General features: G+C 44.6%; 1 protein-coding gene across 4 annotated transcripts in view; it reads right to left on the minus strand.

The window, feature by feature from the left end:
* SPIRE1 (spire type actin nucleation factor 1) overlaps positions 1-16,697 on the minus strand; it is a 71,840-nt gene that overhangs the window by 31,782 nt on the left and 23,361 nt on the right. For 2 of the 4 annotated variants that reach the window (XM_068126646.2, XM_068126645.2), the window contains exons 3-4: positions 10,235-10,438; positions 8,539-8,664 (exon numbers count right to left, since the gene is read on the minus strand). In XM_068126646.2, the coding sequence (XP_067982747.2) occupies positions 8,539-8,664; positions 10,235-10,438 (330 nt within the window). Of the gene's footprint in view, positions 1-8,538; positions 8,665-10,234; positions 10,439-10,670; positions 10,754-15,381; positions 15,482-16,697 lie in introns of those variants that run through there. The other 2 variants (XM_068126647.2, XM_068126648.2) reach the window with 2 other exon arrangements.

Below are 16,697 nucleotides of genomic sequence, written 5' to 3' on the forward strand. Positions count from 1 at the left end.
ACCAATTGGGCTGTCATAAACTTCTTTCTGCTGCAAAAATATGCAATGCTAGATTTGACATGAACCCAATACAAAGTGCTGACCTTCAGATTTGCAAAACTTGCAAAACCATAACGTGGCAGCTACACAACATTGCTAAATCAGTTCCTGCATCGATTATACCAGAGCAAAACCTCTGTCTGCTCTAATTATTCCCCACCCTGACTAATGCAACTAGCTATACTTGCTGGTATTCATCATTTACAACTAGTTCAGGATTCTGCCACATGATTGGTGACACAATCACACAAATACAGTACAGTACTATCACACCTATTCTCATGGACCTTATTTGGCTTTCAATTGAATGAGTAATCGATTAATTTATGCTGCTTACTTGTAAAACTAAATTTGTCACTACCCACATTATATTGGGGTAAGGACTGGCAGAATGGCGTAGGGGTCCACACACCTCCATCTGAGGCATCTGGCCTGGGTTCAAATCTCAGCTATACACTTCCATCCTGGTGTCTCGCAGGCAGGGAGAGGCACCAATGGGTGTGCTGTCGCTCGGATGGATGTTAAACTGGGCATTCCATCTGCCGGCATTAGTTGGTGGACGTCAAAGATCCCACCGTCTCCTTCACGAAGAGTAGGCGAGCTATCGCCAGCACCCTCAACAAATTCCACCTCTAACCTACAGGGGGCGCGACATCAGCGGCACAACCACACTCCCAGCAATAACGCAACCAGCAGCCAAAGGCTGCATACAAAATGAGCAATTAAATATGGGAGAAAGGCCTGTTGAGCCACAAGTTATATTAAAAAAAAAAAAAAAGAAGAAGAATTTTCATACAGACAATCTCCCACCATTCCTCTTCAGTCATGCGCTCATTCATGTTTACATTTGTTTCCTAATAATAAACTCAACAAACGACGGCAAGCTTTGCAAAAGTGTGGCGATCAAATTCCTTGTGAAGTCCGGTGAAAATTGTTCCGTAGATTTAAAACAACTGGCCACAGTTTACGGAAAGCACGATTTACGTCAGCAACTTTCAAAGATGCATTCGCTATTCGAAAGACGGCAAAACGGATCCGCCCGACAAACCACAAAGCGGCCTCCCGATTCGCTTTGCGCCAGACGAGAACGAAACGAAGGTAGGCAGATGCTTTAATCCGAGCAAATCGTCCTGCAATTACCGGTGAATCGGCCAGTGTGTCGAACTGGATGAAGGGCACCACAGAAAAGATAATTAGAGGGCTTCAAACCTGCCAACAACAGCAATAGGAAGAAGAAAACGCTCCGCAAGGACATTTGCAGCAATTGCTGGATTCATATAGAAGGACCGACGGCGTTTTCTCTCATGAGATCACGACTTGCGGCATAGAAACAGAACGTGAAACGCAGCAAAGCAAACACAAAGGGTCCCCAGTTAGGCATAGAAGTTCAAAAGTAAAGAAAGAGCAAGGGCATCAATCTTTTGGTATCAGGAAGGGGTAATTATTGTGGATTTCCTTGGGAAAGACGAAACGGTATACAAAGACAAGTATATTCAGACGTTACGCAACTTAAAGTCTCGGGGCAGAAACGATTGGATGAAGCACTCGATGCGGATGACTTGAAGACCCATATTTTTATAAACAGGTTCTTAGGCCACAATCCGCCATCTTCCATTAGTTTTCATTCCAACTCTTTCCACCTCATTTTATTGTCCAATCAATTCTAAATGTCCATGAGTTCTTTCTTTTTAAACGCAGGTTTCTGTGGAAGAACCCTATGTTGTGGTGCAAGAACATAAATAACTCGAGCAAATAAAGAATGAGTGATCAGAATGAGTTATTTATTTAAAACTTCACTCCAATACCATTTTTATTGTAAATAGGTTAAAGTTAAAAAATAAAACTATTGTTGACACTAGCCTGGTGTTGGCTTAATGGTTAAGGTGGCCGACTTAAGATATTAGGGTTTTGAGTTTGAGCCCATCGTGTCGTTGAAATAACTCCAGGTGGGCTCGTTCAGCCTGTCATTCTTCCGAGGTCGGCACAATGGGTATCAGCTTACTGGGGTAATAAGCCATTCGAGTATCCTGCGTCGGAGTGGTGGCGACCCGTCCAGGATTGTACTCCTGAGCCAATAACACGGCCTCGGCGCCTCACGGCGTGACATGAGTGGGTATTATTGTCGACACTCGAATGGGTTACTCGGCAACTCGAAGAGGACGCGTTTTTGATTCTTCAAAGATGGAGTCTCAGACTATGTCCCATTGCTTATCATATTTTTGTAGCCGTTCCCACTTTCCACAGCGGTGGAGCCAATTATAGTAATCATGATGTTAAGTTCGCATGTTTGATTTTTGTCAAGCTGATTGAACAAAGATTAGTAATGATTTATGTGATACGCTGTTAGAGAAATAGCAATTCTAGGTCCAACTCCCGATCTGACAATAAACGCAGTCGTGTTTGGGACAGAACAGTATAACAGTCATTTTGCACGTTTCAAGACGGTATATGACTGAAGAAGGAATGCCTTGATGAGTAAACAAGCGTTACGCCTAGGTCCCCCATCGTAAAGTGATGCGAGTTGACAAAGTGGAAGACGCAAGGCGGCCATCTTGGATTTTGACATGGCGACCCAATTTTCAATAGCGTTCTCCCTTATGCTTCGATACACCCACGCACCAGATTAGAAGTTAGTAGTTCGTTTATTTTTCCAAGATATTTCGCTCACAAGGTTCAGACATATATATGGTGGCGGCCATCTTGGATTTTGACGTGGCAACCCAATTTTAAATAGCGTTCTTCTTTCTGCCGAGATACACCCACACACCAAATTAGAAGTTGGTACTTCGCTTATTTTTCAAGATATTCATCTCACAAGGTTCAGACATACATGGCGGCGGCCATCTTGGATTTTGAGGTGGCGGCCCAATTTTCAATAGCGTTCTTCCTTATGCCTAGATACACCCACACACCAGATTAGAAGTTGGTACTTTGCTTATTTTTCAAGATATTTCGCTCACAAGGTTCAGACATATATATGGTGGCGGCCATCTTGGATTTTGACGTGGCAACCCAATTTTCAATAGCGTTCTTCCTTCTGCCGAGATACACCCACACACCAGATTAGAAGTTGGTACTTCGCTTATTTTTCAAGATATTCATCTCACAAGGTTCAGACATACATGGCGGCGGCCATCTTGGATTTTGAGGTGGCGGCCCAATTTTCAATAGGGTTCTTCCTTCTGCCGAGATACACCCACACACCAGATTAGAAGTTGGTACTTTGCTTATTTTTCAAGATATTCCGCTCACAAGGTTCAGACATACATGGCGTCGGCCATCTTAGATTTTGACGTGGGTTGCACCCACACACCAAATTTGAATGCGGTCCTTCGCTTACGCACGCACGTACGTACGCACGCACGCACGCCCGGACAGACGGACGGACGGAGGGGAAAACCATAGTCCCCCTTTCGCTCCGCGGTGCGACGGGGGACAACAAAACGCTGCTGTAAAGCAAAAATTCTGTTTGGAAAAACCTATATTTGGTCTCTCCGAACCTCTTACTTAACCTGAATTCCAATGGGGCAGGTCCAAGCATGCCTCGCCCAGCTGGAAGTCTCTGTCCCTCTACCTCAATGGCATCCCAAATTTTAAAATGCAACACCTACCACTTCACATTGTCTGATGTCTGAAAACGTTAAATTTTACTACTTGCTATCACTCTACATCGTCCGTAAAGGACAAAAAAATATATCGTCCGTAAACGGCAAAAACTATATTGTCCGTAAACGACAAAAACTTCAGACACTTTTTGAATCATACCGCCATATATAAAACCCAGAAATTATGTGGCTCGTTGTACCCCCGGGTTGACATAATGAAGTTTTCACAGCAACTGCATGACCAGAATAGGGGGTGTAATGGTCAGAGGATCCGTTCTGGGTCTGGGAGTTGGGCATTGCGAACTCCGGCTGAGTCAAACCAACAACTTTTAAAAACCGGAAGTGCTGCTTTCTTGCTCGACACTTAGCATTTAAAATGGAAAGAGCCTGGACAAAGGATTGTGGGTCATGCTTGACCCAAGCAGACATGTTGCCACATGACAGCAATCAGTGTTTTTACCTTCTTTTTTTTTTCTAACAGATAAGCTTTACATTTAAGAGGTGTAGTTTACACTGGAACTGGTTGCTCTGAATGCTAGCTAGCATGCCCTCTTCTTAAGCAGCGCAGATGTAATTAGTACTGGATGGTGTATTTCAGCACCAGAGCAACACAAACACGCAGAATGAATATATGAATTATTGTTTCAATATATGAATATATGAATCAATAATAAAATTATTGTTTCTCTTGATGTTTTGGATAAATCGATTTCAGCAATCTCATCTGTATTTCGAGGATTATTGAACATACGGCCTTGTATCCGCTTTCAACTTGCCGGGACAAAGCGACCTTTCTTTATTTCCGGGTTAATTTCCAGCAATGTGGATCGTGCGGCAATGTGAATCGTGAATACAGGGAGTTATGCATTGATTTAAACATGTGCTGAATGTTTGTTTTTACCAGGGTGCCTGATACAGAGGTACGACTATAAATGTAAACACATACCACTTTAACATATGCACTGTCACACTTATTTGCCACCGTACACCATTGGTAAACGATAAATGTTTATGACTTACCACCCACTATACATCATCCGTGAATGATAAACCCACAGGCACTTCTCAAATCATACTGTCAAAATAATAAACTACCTTTTCTACCCTTTCACCCCTGAGCACAAGCTGCAGTTTTAAGCTTATTCAGTTCAGCGGTGCAAGAGTGGATACAAGTCAAACAAACAAACAAAAAACTCAAACAATCATGATAATTTCCAATGTCAATGGTTTTCATGCAGATAAATCGATATATTTTATTACATTACCGGCATGACTTGTAATAGCCATGAACAACAACAATAGCGCTACACAATACACTCACTGTTGAGCCTTCACAACTCGGACTAATTACACACAAAAACCTTAATGTATCATAAAAATTGCTAATCCCATTCTTTGGGGGTAGTGTATTGGCCAGATCGCTGCCTCAATCGCTCCCCCAAAAAAACAAAACCCCCCCCCCCAACTGACGTACATTAAGCAAAAACATGCTTACTACTTATGTGTATATATAATACATCATGGTTATATAACTCAGATAATTCATATTGTGAATATAAGACTTCCAAAGGCATCTTAGACTTGTCTGAAAACCCACATGGCAGATGCATTATCTTTCTTCCTAACAATTGTGGGTGGAGTAAAACTAACTTTCCAGCCAATGGGTTTGAAGGCTTCATACTCATGTAGCTTCATTGCGTTAATATACTAGTACACCCATTCCCTATGGAAGCGGCAGGAAAGGTCAGGTATCCTCTCTGGGGTGTATGGATTACAGTAGAACAGTAGATCAGACCTTGAAAAAAAAAAATCATAAGCTAGTCAAACACTTGGGATACGTCTTTCAATCCTGACAAATCTCACACTCTTACCATCTCTCTCCGAAAGGACTGTCTGGAAAACCCTCCCATCTACTTTCTTAACAATCCGCTTGAGGAAGTTCAGTCACTCAAACTTTTGGGCCTCACTAACAATCATGATCTTTCCTGGACAAACAACATTTCAAAGTTGGCCTCAAAATCCAGTCACCGACTGGGCATCCTCCGTCGCACGCAGTCCTTCTTTGGCACACCAGAACTCTTATCAATCTACAAAGCCTTTATCTGCAGCTTGATTGAGTACTGCTCTCCCCCTCTGGGTTGGCACCCCTGCCACACACCTTGCTCAGCCTGATGCCATGGAAACCAAGGCCTTCAAGATTATTGGAATCTCCTGCTATGAAGCCGAGTCTATGGGCCTTATCATTTTCACACTGCAGATAGGTCGGTGGTCTCTGCCTTTTACTGCTTCCTTTGTGGTCTTGCACCTTCTATTCTTTCCATGCTAGGTACCCCTAACCCTTTGCTTCCTCCCAGGCTTCTACAGTGCACACACAGTCTGCTAGCAAGCCTCTTCTGTTGAAACCACCCAAATCCAGAATCATTACTCACCTGCATTCATTCTTATTCCTCTTTTTTAAACACCTGTGGAACCAACTTCAACACTCTTCAATCTCATTTCCCCCTCCAGGTCTTTATCTCAGATAATCACCCATCCAAAACCATGATCTTTTCCACCAATATTAACTCTCTCCAAGCCCACCTCTTTCCATGTTTCCAGTTTTTCCTTCCTAAGAGTTTGTTTCTATATCCATCCTGTTCACCTGTGTGTCCTTCCATATCCATCTTTCTTTCCCACATCCTTTATTTCTCCTAGTCCCCCTCCCTCTATTTTGTTCTTCAACCCTGCTGTTTTTTTTTTTTTTTTTTTTTTTTGTATACAAGATCGAGGCTCGTGAAAGAGCGAACATTAATCACACAGAAAGACAAACAGACACATAAAACAAATAACATCGGGAGCGTTAGAGAGAGCGGGAAGGACACAAACACAACATTTGAGAGCAGGGACCGAGAGACATGGAGACATCAAGAGAACTGTGGGAGGGAGAGGGCTTTGGGGGGAAGGCATGGGAAGGGGGGGGGGGGTGGGAGAGGTATAAAACATATGGACATTGCCAGGACTTCCAGGAAAGAAGTTGGAATTTCAAACAAGGTGGATCTGGGGTGAATTAGTGGGGGTAGAAAAGATCAAGGTTTTGGATGGGGGAAGATTAGAGATGGTGGTGAACAGCTGTTTTAAAGACCTGGAGGGAGGAGTGTGATTGAAGTGAGTGTGGGAGTTTGTTCCAGAGGCGGGAGAAAAGAGGAATTGAAAGAGTGAAGGTGAGCAGAGAGCCGAGATTTCGGCAGTTTAACCATCAGAGGGTGGCTGGCAGATCTTGTGCGACCTGTAGGAATGTTTTGGGGACAGAGCACAGAGAGAGCTGGGGGAGCAAGGCCGGAGAGGAGTCGGTAGAAGACAGAAAGACCAGCTACCTGCCTGCGGTGAGTGAGTGAAAGGCCCTCAGAGATAGCTTCATTGCGGGAGATTCCAATGATTCTGAAAGCTTTGGATTCAACAGCGTGAAGCCGAGCCAGGTGTGGGGCAGGAGCACCAGCCCATAGGGGAGAACAGTATTCCATTGAGCTGCGGATGAAAGCCTTGTATGTGGTGAGGAGCTCAGGTGTGCCTAGGAAGGACTTCGCACGACGGAGGATGCCCAGTCGGCGACTGGCTTTGGAGGCCAGCTTGGAAATGTGGTTTTCCCAAGAAAGATCATGGCAGATAGTGAGACCCAAAAGCTTGAGCGACAGAACTTCTTGGAGAGGATTGTTGAGAAAGGAGATGGGAGGGTTGTCCAGTCGATCTTTTCGGAGAGACAGAGTAAGAGTGTGAGATTTGTCAGGATTGAAAGACATGTTCCACTTGTTTGACCAGTCTGTGATTTTGTCCAGGTCTTCAGAGAGTGAGGAGGCTGCAGACTGCCGATCTGCGGGAAGAGGATTGGAGCGGCAGAGAGTGGAGTCATCAGCAAAGAGATAGAGAGGATTTTCCAGAGAGTCGGAGAGATCATTGATAAAGACCAGAAAAAGCACAGGGCCCAGCACACTGCCTTGGGGAACTCCAGCCTGAACAGGAAGGGGGAGATGAGAGAAATCCATTCAGGGCCACACGTTGACGACGACCAGAGAGGAAGTCCGCAAGCCATGCATGGAGATTTCCATGGATACCATAGGAGGAGAGTTTGGTGAGCAGAGCTGGGTGCCAGACCGTATCGAAGGCACGTGATATGTCAAGGGAGACAGCTCTGATTTCCTGTTTGGCATTGAGGACCTCCATCCATTGTTGAGACAGCAGAAGCAGCATGCCCAGAGTAGAGTGACCTGGTCTGAAACCAAATTGATGATCAGAGATCAAGCCATTGGAGAAGAGGAAAGATTTCATATCCGAAGCAATGATGGATTCCATGACTTTGCTGATAATTGGGAGCAGGCTGATTGGTCTGTAGTTGCAAGGATCTGTTTTTGCACCTTTTTTGTGTAAAGCGGTAATGTTTGCTGATTTCCAGGATGCTGGCAGATGACCTTGAGCAAAAGATAGGGTGAAAAGAACAGAGAGAGGGTGAGATAGAGCGGCAGAGCAGGATTTTAGGACCCGTGGGCTGATGCCGTCTGGTCCAGTTGCAGAATCAGAGTCGAGGTTTGACAAAAACTCCTCCACCTTGTTAGGAGAGAAGGACACAGAGTCCAGGAGCAGTTGGGTTCGACTGGGAAAGGTGGGAACAGGGAGAGATGGGTTTGGGACTAAGGATTTTGAGGCAAACACAGAGTTGAGGCATTCAGCTTTGTATAGTTGAATGCCTCAACTCTGCAAACACAGAGTTGAGGCATTCATTCAGCATTCAGCTGTCATTCAGCTGTTGGTGTGCTCCCCCTCTCCTTTAACTATTCCCTTTGTTCTGAAATGTCCTGATCGGTTCTATGTTCTAGCTCTGACATGATCCCTGACTTTGGATATAAAAAAAGAGAAGCCTTACCTGCTTTGCATCATGAATCTGAGCGAGGAATGTCCGTAGCTCCAAGGCCTCAGCAAAGAGGGCACGGCACACAGCTTGATAATGACTGGATGCCTCCCGTGGAACAGGCAGGTGGTTAGCACATTGCTGGAGGGCCACATGTGTGAAAACATACATCACCATGCAATAATTAAACACTGCCATTTATGTTCAATTGAATTCCTTGTATTCCACAACAACTGTGAATCAGGTTCCGCAGGGATATGAAGTTCTTTTAATGGACAGTGCAATATACCTCTGCTGTGAATTCGTTTTAAAAGATCATTTGAGAAGTATTGGAAAAGGCTGCAAAGACTTTTTTTCTTTACAGAATTGAGGATCATGAAAGTGAGATGATGGAGGTTATGAACAGACGTAGCAATAGTTGGTCATTACAAACAAGGGAATGAACCAACAGGAAAAGAGAGGGGGAAGGGATGAAAGACAGCGACCTACAAGTAAGAGTATTGGGCTAGGCACGATCAATTGGAGGGAAGGGGGATATGGGTATGAATGATCGTTTTAAGGCCATTTTTCCCCGCTAGAGCAGGGGTTAGCCTTGCGGGCCCCATGACAATCATGGTTCCCTGTTTTGAGGCAATGTTTTTATGGCCGGATGCCCTTCCTGACGCCAACCCTTGGTCACGCTCTTACTATGCGCAGGGATACCGTGTACCTATTCTAAATCGGGGTACACACCGTGATCATTCATCCCAGCAAGCTGGTACTCAATTTGCCGACCTCGGAAGGATGACAGGCTGAGTCAACCCCCCTGGCGTTAATTCAGCGATCGATCGGGATTCGAACCCAGGATCCTAGGATCCCAAGCCGGCACCCTAACTGCTAAGCCAACAAGGGGGATATGGGTATGGATGGGGAAATGACAATATGGAGATGCACCACCTGCTTGAAGCTCGACAGGGAAGAGTGGGATAATACAGCCTCAGAAAGGTGGTTCTACAGACAGGAGAAGGAGAAGCGAGACAGGAGACAGACAGGGGAAGCGAGGAGCAAATAAGTTTAGGAAATGGATTTTGCAAATGTAAAACGATTTTGAAACTTTCAGCCATGGATTTTGGAAACATAAAAAGGAAAAGGTTACTGGAAGAACACGTCCAAGCTGGAGTTGCTGGGGAAGGTCAGGGGGATGAAAGAGAAGTTGGAGATAGACGAGAGAGGCGGTTAAAAAAAAAACCCATACCAATGGCCTGCTTGAGAGGCTAGGGAAACGAGGGGTGGGATGAGAGGAGGCAGGGGAAGAAGTGGGAAGAGGGTGGAGTGGGGTAGTGTGGGATGGGAGGGGAGGAGGTAGGTGAAGGGGTGGTGTGGGAGGGGAGGAGAAAGGGGGTAGGGGTGAGAATCTGGAGGGAGGGGTTATGGTGTGGAAGGAGGGAAGGAAACGTGTGTGAGGAGGGAGGAGTAGGGGTGGGGCGGGGTGGGACGAGGCATGGGAAGGGGTGGAAGGAGGGACCCAGCGTTGCCCAGCAACACCGGGTACTGTTGCTAGTTCAGTATATAGCAATAATAACAAATTTGACCTTCATTGTTCCAGTACTTATGGAGGGCACTGTATATGCTTGTCTGTACATAAAATTGCTTTCATGTCAATGGCTGGAAATAAGAGTTTTCCTTTGAAGGTAACATTCAGAGTTAAGTGAACAATTTCTGTAAAATGCACCTTCAAGACCGCGTGGAGAGCTCCTTGGAAACACTTTGCGTAGTCATCATCTATAGCTTCATACCCTTCGTCCTCCCCACCGTCACGCAAGCTCGTCATCCAGTCAATGAGCGACTCCAGCGTTGGGTCCAAATCTCGTTCTTCATCTTCACTCAAGCCCCAGTCCAAGGCACGGTACGTAACCAAGCCGAGCCATTCCACGAGCTGATGGCAGTAGTCCACACGGGAGAAGGGAGGGGGAAATGGGTGAGAATGGTGATGATAAACAAGCATTATAACGTTGAGCAAAATGAGCGGCATGCCAATACAACAGCGTTGGGGTGATCAAGGGGCAAAATAATATGGGTACCAAGAAGGTAGAATGGTGAGAAGAAAGGCAAATTGAAAAGAAAGGCCAAACAGAACATTAGGCTTTAAAATCTTTCATTCAACTTACATTGAAGCACAAGGCCTGTACTCTGGCTATTCAAGCACATTGAATGTTGACTGTTATAAACAAGTGCGATTCAGACGTGCCCTCACTTGTTGAGCTGGGCAGGTTTATTCTGAAATAAATTAACGAAACCAAGAAAAAAAAGAAAAAAGAAGTAAAGCAATGACAGTTGCCATTTTGACAAAACAAGGTACACACAAACACTTACTCATGATGTGTCCTACCAAATGTCGCAGGACATTATTTACCAACTATCACAGGACATTTTCTTTTTTTTCGATGCATAACAGGCCTCAACAGGCATCCATTTTGTATCTTATTGGGGCTTCTCAAGCCCCAAAGATGACCCAGACCCTTTTAATTTTTTTTTTTTCATGTATGAAACACGAGATTCTCTGCCGTTTCTCACGTTGCTCTCCTGCTCACACCACAGTGTGTGATTCCTTGAGTTTGGTCATCATCGAGTGGATATATGACATCCCAACACATCCTAAAAACCCTGCTGTTAGATGTAAACAATGTGTACCTGGAATGAATGCGGAACACAAAACCAGCTTCCATATGGCGAGGTTCTGGGATAGTCATTCTTTGCGGAGCACCATACACAGACCTCACTTCTGTGCAGTTGCTGCCCTCCTCATTCATCCACTTAATGATCATGTTCCCCCAAGATAAGACAGTCCACATTGTTGGTTGGCCGTACCCAAATCAAAATCCATTAGCATTCCTTGTTGGAACTGTGCCAACATCTTCCTCTGGGACTTAGGCCCTGGCATGAGGTATAAAACCACCTTTAGAGGCCATTTTTCCCCGCAAAGCGGGGGTTGGCCTTTTTCGGGAACCGTGGTTGTTGTTGTTTTTCGGTCCCCTATTTGAAGCAATGTTTTACGGCCGGATGCCCTTCCTGACGCCAACCCTTTTTGCCGCCTTTAACGACAAACAGGGAATTACCAGTGAACTGGTACTCAATTAGCCGACCTCGGAAGGATGACAGGCTGAGTCAACCCCCCTGGCGTTAATTCAGCGATCGACCGGGATTTGAACCCAGGATCCTAGGATCCTAAGCCGGCACCCTAGCCGCTAGCCCAACACCAGGGTTGCATGAGGTATAGAGAGAGTACTTTATTTACACAGTCTTTATAATAAACATAGTTGTGCAAATGATATCGACATGTGGGCAATTCTAAAAAGTGGAAACAAGTGTATTATGGCATTTGTGAGAATTAATTCTTTTTTTCATCAACTTGCATGAGGAGAGATGGAAGGTGAATACCAAAGCATATGAAGACAACGGGAGAAAAAGAAAGATCAACATTATAATATTGGGCCCCAAAGTAAATAGCCAATCTTTTGTGAAAACCAGGACTAGCTGCATATCTCCGCCAGGCTGAACAGTTTACATTTTGTATCCCACCGATAGGTCGGATCTGCATCCAGACCTTAACCAAAATCAAATCAGCTTGTTCTCATCAGCTACCCAACTCATCCACTGAGTTTTGTCATAATCCATCCAGAACTTTTTGAAATATCATATTACATATCATTTTTGGCCCTATCACTCATTGGTGAAGAATCGCTTACACAAATCTCGGATCCAGATCTTCACCAAAATTGAACCAGTTCTTCACAAACAAACAAACAAACAAACAGACAGAGAGGGGTGAAAACACAACGTCTGTCGACCTTCAATGGTGGAAATAATGAATGGATTCATTCACTTGTCACTACAAGTAATTTCCAGGCATGGACAAGATAGGTTGCTGGGCCATTTGGCAGCCATTTAGAACATGACGTAAAATGCAGGCAAATCACATACTCTCCACAAGGATCAGAAATCAAATGTTTTAATCCACTTCTCTGGAGAACCCCTGGAAGAGGTGCAGTTATTGAACTCATTGACCTCACTATCTGCCATAACCTTTTCTGTGAGGATCCTATCACCAAACCGGTATCAAAGGTTGGTCTGGATATTCTCCATAGAGCAAATACATTCTTGAGCCACACCGAGCTCTGTTTTTATTAATTGGAAAGACCTTTATATTTGGATGGAACTTCATTGAGAATGGCTCCCCATTCTGGGTTAGTGAACCTGCATTCCACACCTTAGCCCCTCTTGAGGCATGTCAAAAACAAGGAATTCCACACCATTGGAATCTCAAGACAGGAGGCTAAGTCCCAAGGACTCTTCCACCGGCAGTAGGTTGGTGGGCTCTCTATTATATACAAGCTTACGTCTCATATTGCTCCTCCTGCCCTCTCCAAGCCACCCCAGGTCACAAGCATTCCCCACCTGTTTGAGAAGCCCTCACCCCACATGCATTAATTCATCCCCTTATTCTGCCGATTTTGGAATTGTCTGTGTGTTTCTGTTTTCTTGTCCTCGTTACTTGTCTTTCAAATGCACTGCCCAAAACTACCTCAGGCACATTCACAATCTCTTCTACACACAGATTATTTCCTGTTATTTTCCTCTCTGGACCATTGTTACTTGTTTTTGCCTTTCATGCTTGCCCAACCTCACCCCACCCCAATCCTCTTTGGTAGTCGGTAAACTTATTGGCCTTTGCCATTTAGATCCTCCATGACCCTTGTATTGATGATGGTTATATTGATGAGGTTTGTGCAATATTACATTTTTTTCATGTTTTTTAAAACAATTATTTGAAGGTTGAAGAGTCAAGAAGTCTGTACACATGTGACAGCTACTACATGTAAGAAAAGGCCATATCCCCACCATGATGAAAAACTGTGTCAGGTTCACATGCTGATATAAGGTTAAAAGCAATGTCAAGCTCAATGGGAGGAGCAAATACAACAACATCAGGCATTTTACGGCCATTTTCACTGCTAGAGCGGGGGTTAGCCTTGCGGGCCCCATGACAATCTTCTCCATTTTGCCCTATTTTCTGCATCTCCCCTTGTTAACCCCCTTGCCCACATTTCTTCTTCCACCATCTTCAGCCAATTCTTTCTTGGTCTTCCCCATCCTCTACTTCCTTCTACATTCATTTCCATCACTCTTCTCAACCAGTCACTTTCATCCTTCCTCAACACATGACCAAACCATCTAAACCTGTTTCTCTTCACAGAATCCATCACAGGCTCTATTCCCATCATCTTTCGCAATTCATCATTTGTCTTCCTCTCTCTCAACGATACTCCACACATCCAACGAACCATTCGCATTTCCACCTTTTCCAGCCTTCATTGCTGCTGTACATTCATTACCCATGTCTTGCTCCCATAAATCATAACACTTCTCACACATGCAGCATACACCCTTCCCTTCAGCTTCAACGACACTCCCCTCCTCGTCAGCACGCCACTCAGTTCCCGAAACTTCTTCCATGCACATCACACTCCAGCAACCGTTGCCGAGTCTGATCCACATTCTCCATTCAGCATGTCTCTGAGGTAGCAAAATGTTTTCACACCTTCCAGCTTCACGCCATCTCCAAGATCCAACTCAACATTTCCTCCATCTGCTGCTCCCTCTGTGCACACCTTACACTTGAATGTAGCTGCCACACTGGTTAATGACCCTCTCAGACCACTACATTTTTGATAAACCCACTCTGCACACATTGTACATTGAATGGAGTTCACTCCAACACTGTTCCTGCACACAGCACAAGGCCACTTCCCAATTCTTTCCACCTCACCACATGCTTTACCACTTGCCATCACCTTCGTCTTTCCAATATGCACCTCAAGACCCTTTGCCTCCATACATTCCTTCCACTTGTTCATCTTCTCCTTCAGTCCATCCATACCTTCCACAATCAACACCAGATCATCTGCATACAACAACTCCCATGGTAAACCCTCCTTTACATTCCAAGCCAGCACCTCCATCACAGCTACAAATAGTAGTGAACTTAGTACTGACCACTGATACACTCCCACCTTCACCTCAAACTCACCACTGTTCCCGTCCTTTGTCCTTACAGCTGTGCGCGCTCTCTCGTACATTGCAATCACTACTCTGATCAACCATTCCTCCACTCCTAACTTCCTCAATGCCCATGTCACTACTTCACGTGGAACCCTATTGAATGCTTTCTCCAGATCAACAAACCCAAGAAACAACTTCTTCCTCTTCTCCATGTACTTCTCCTGAAACTGCCTTACAATAAAAAGTGCGTCTGTCGTTCCTCTTTCTGGCATAAACCCAAACTGCAATTCGTCAATCTTCACTTTCTTCCTTATCCTCCTCTTCAACACTCTTTCCAATACCTTCATTCCATGCTCCAATAACTTTATCGCTTGATATGAGCCACAGTCCAGACTCCAGAGGGTCACCTTTCCCCTTGTATAGAGGGACGAGGGTACTCGGTTCCCAATCCACTGGAATGCAGCCTTCTTTCACCACCAGATTACAGATCTCTGTCATTCTCTTCACACCCCAACTTCCTGCTGCCTTCAACATATCTCCCACAACTCCCGTCGGCCCTCCCGCCTTTCTACTCTTCATTGCTTTTATCGCTTCCTCAACTTCCTTCTCAGTTATCTTCTCTGCCGGTCCTAAAACTGGGTTACTCTCGATCTTGCCGTCCCATTCATTCTCTGCATTCAACAGCATTTCCATATATCTCTTCCATCTTCCTTTAATTACATCTGGGTCCACAACAATTTGTCCCACTTCATCCTTCAAGCAACTCACCCCCATCACATCACACCTCTCTTTCGCTATCTGCTTTGCAATCCTGCATACCGCTCTCTGACCCTCTTCCGAATCCAAGCATTCTCCGAACATTTTCCTGCATGCCTCCTGTGCCTTTGCTGCCACTTTCTTTGGAGGAGCAAATGAAGAATTGAAATAGAAGTGAATGCATGTAGATGTGTCCCCTCCTCATTTTAGCTCACCTGGAACAAAAATTATTCAGGTGAAGTATTAGCATCATGTGATGTCCGTCAGTGAATCAGGCAGTATGTAAACACTCCTCATAACTTCTCCGAAACTACACACACAATGTCGATGAAACTGGACCACAACCTTCATCACCTGTGATGTACCAAATTTTGCTTGCAGTACTAAATAAAAAGTCAGGGTCTAAGGGGATCACAGAGTGTTTGACCCCCCCCCTCCCCCCCCCAAAAATAGATATTTGCTTTCTTTCCTGTTACATATTTCATGGATCATCCATGCCTACAAGTGGTTCAGGTGAGCCCAGGGGCATTGCCCCAAATTTTTTCATCAACATGGCCCTTCAAGGGAACGAAGGCTGCATAAAACCAACCAAAAAAGCTACACAGGGTAAGCCTTTTCTGTTTCAAACCCTACCCGGGTTCCTCCACAGCTGCAGACAATTAAAAGTAGCACATGTTTGAGAAACCCAATGCTACACTCAAACCAGCCGCCGGACCGGTTTCAACACTTACATGACTTATTCGCAACTAATCAGTGACAGTGGAGATAGAAACTCAAACCACTGAGGTTCCCAAAAATGTAACAAGTGCAATGCTGATAGCAATTAACATATGAATACTAAAAGCCCAATCACATCTCATCTGTAATTGGAGGAAATGCGTTTCAAGATGGCAGTCCTCCATTTACGGGTGACAAGATAGCCTGGATATTCTCCATAGAGCGAAAGCCCAAAAACACTTTTAATCGCCAAAAATGATATAAATATATTGGAAATATAATTGTGTATCCCATGACATTTGGCTCCGATTTCAAAATAATTTGATGTACCTCACTCCCAAATATTATTACAAAAGTTTTGATTATGAAAGAAATGCGTTCAGTCATTTTTGAGTAGAGGCTCCGGACAGACGGATGGACATGATGCAAATTATAAGCTCCCAGCCAGGCTGGCACCCAGTTTGGGGCTAATAAACTTGAATGCAGTACTTCCAGATACAACAATACCCTGAAGGCACCAAATAGCAATTTGAAATGTCAGAACAGGAGAACATGAATCTTCAGCACAAGGATGGCAGAACTAAGTTTACTCACTCGTGTTTTTAACACCTCAGGCTGAACTCACATTGGGAGAGGATTACCCGAAAAATTGCCATTGCAGC

The sequence above is a fragment of the Myxine glutinosa genome, chromosome 10 (assembly GCF_964187855.1).
Source record: "Myxine glutinosa chromosome 10, kmMyxGlut1.1, whole genome shotgun sequence".
Classification (NCBI taxonomy): Eukaryota; Metazoa; Chordata; class Myxini; order Myxiniformes; family Myxinidae; genus Myxine; species Myxine glutinosa.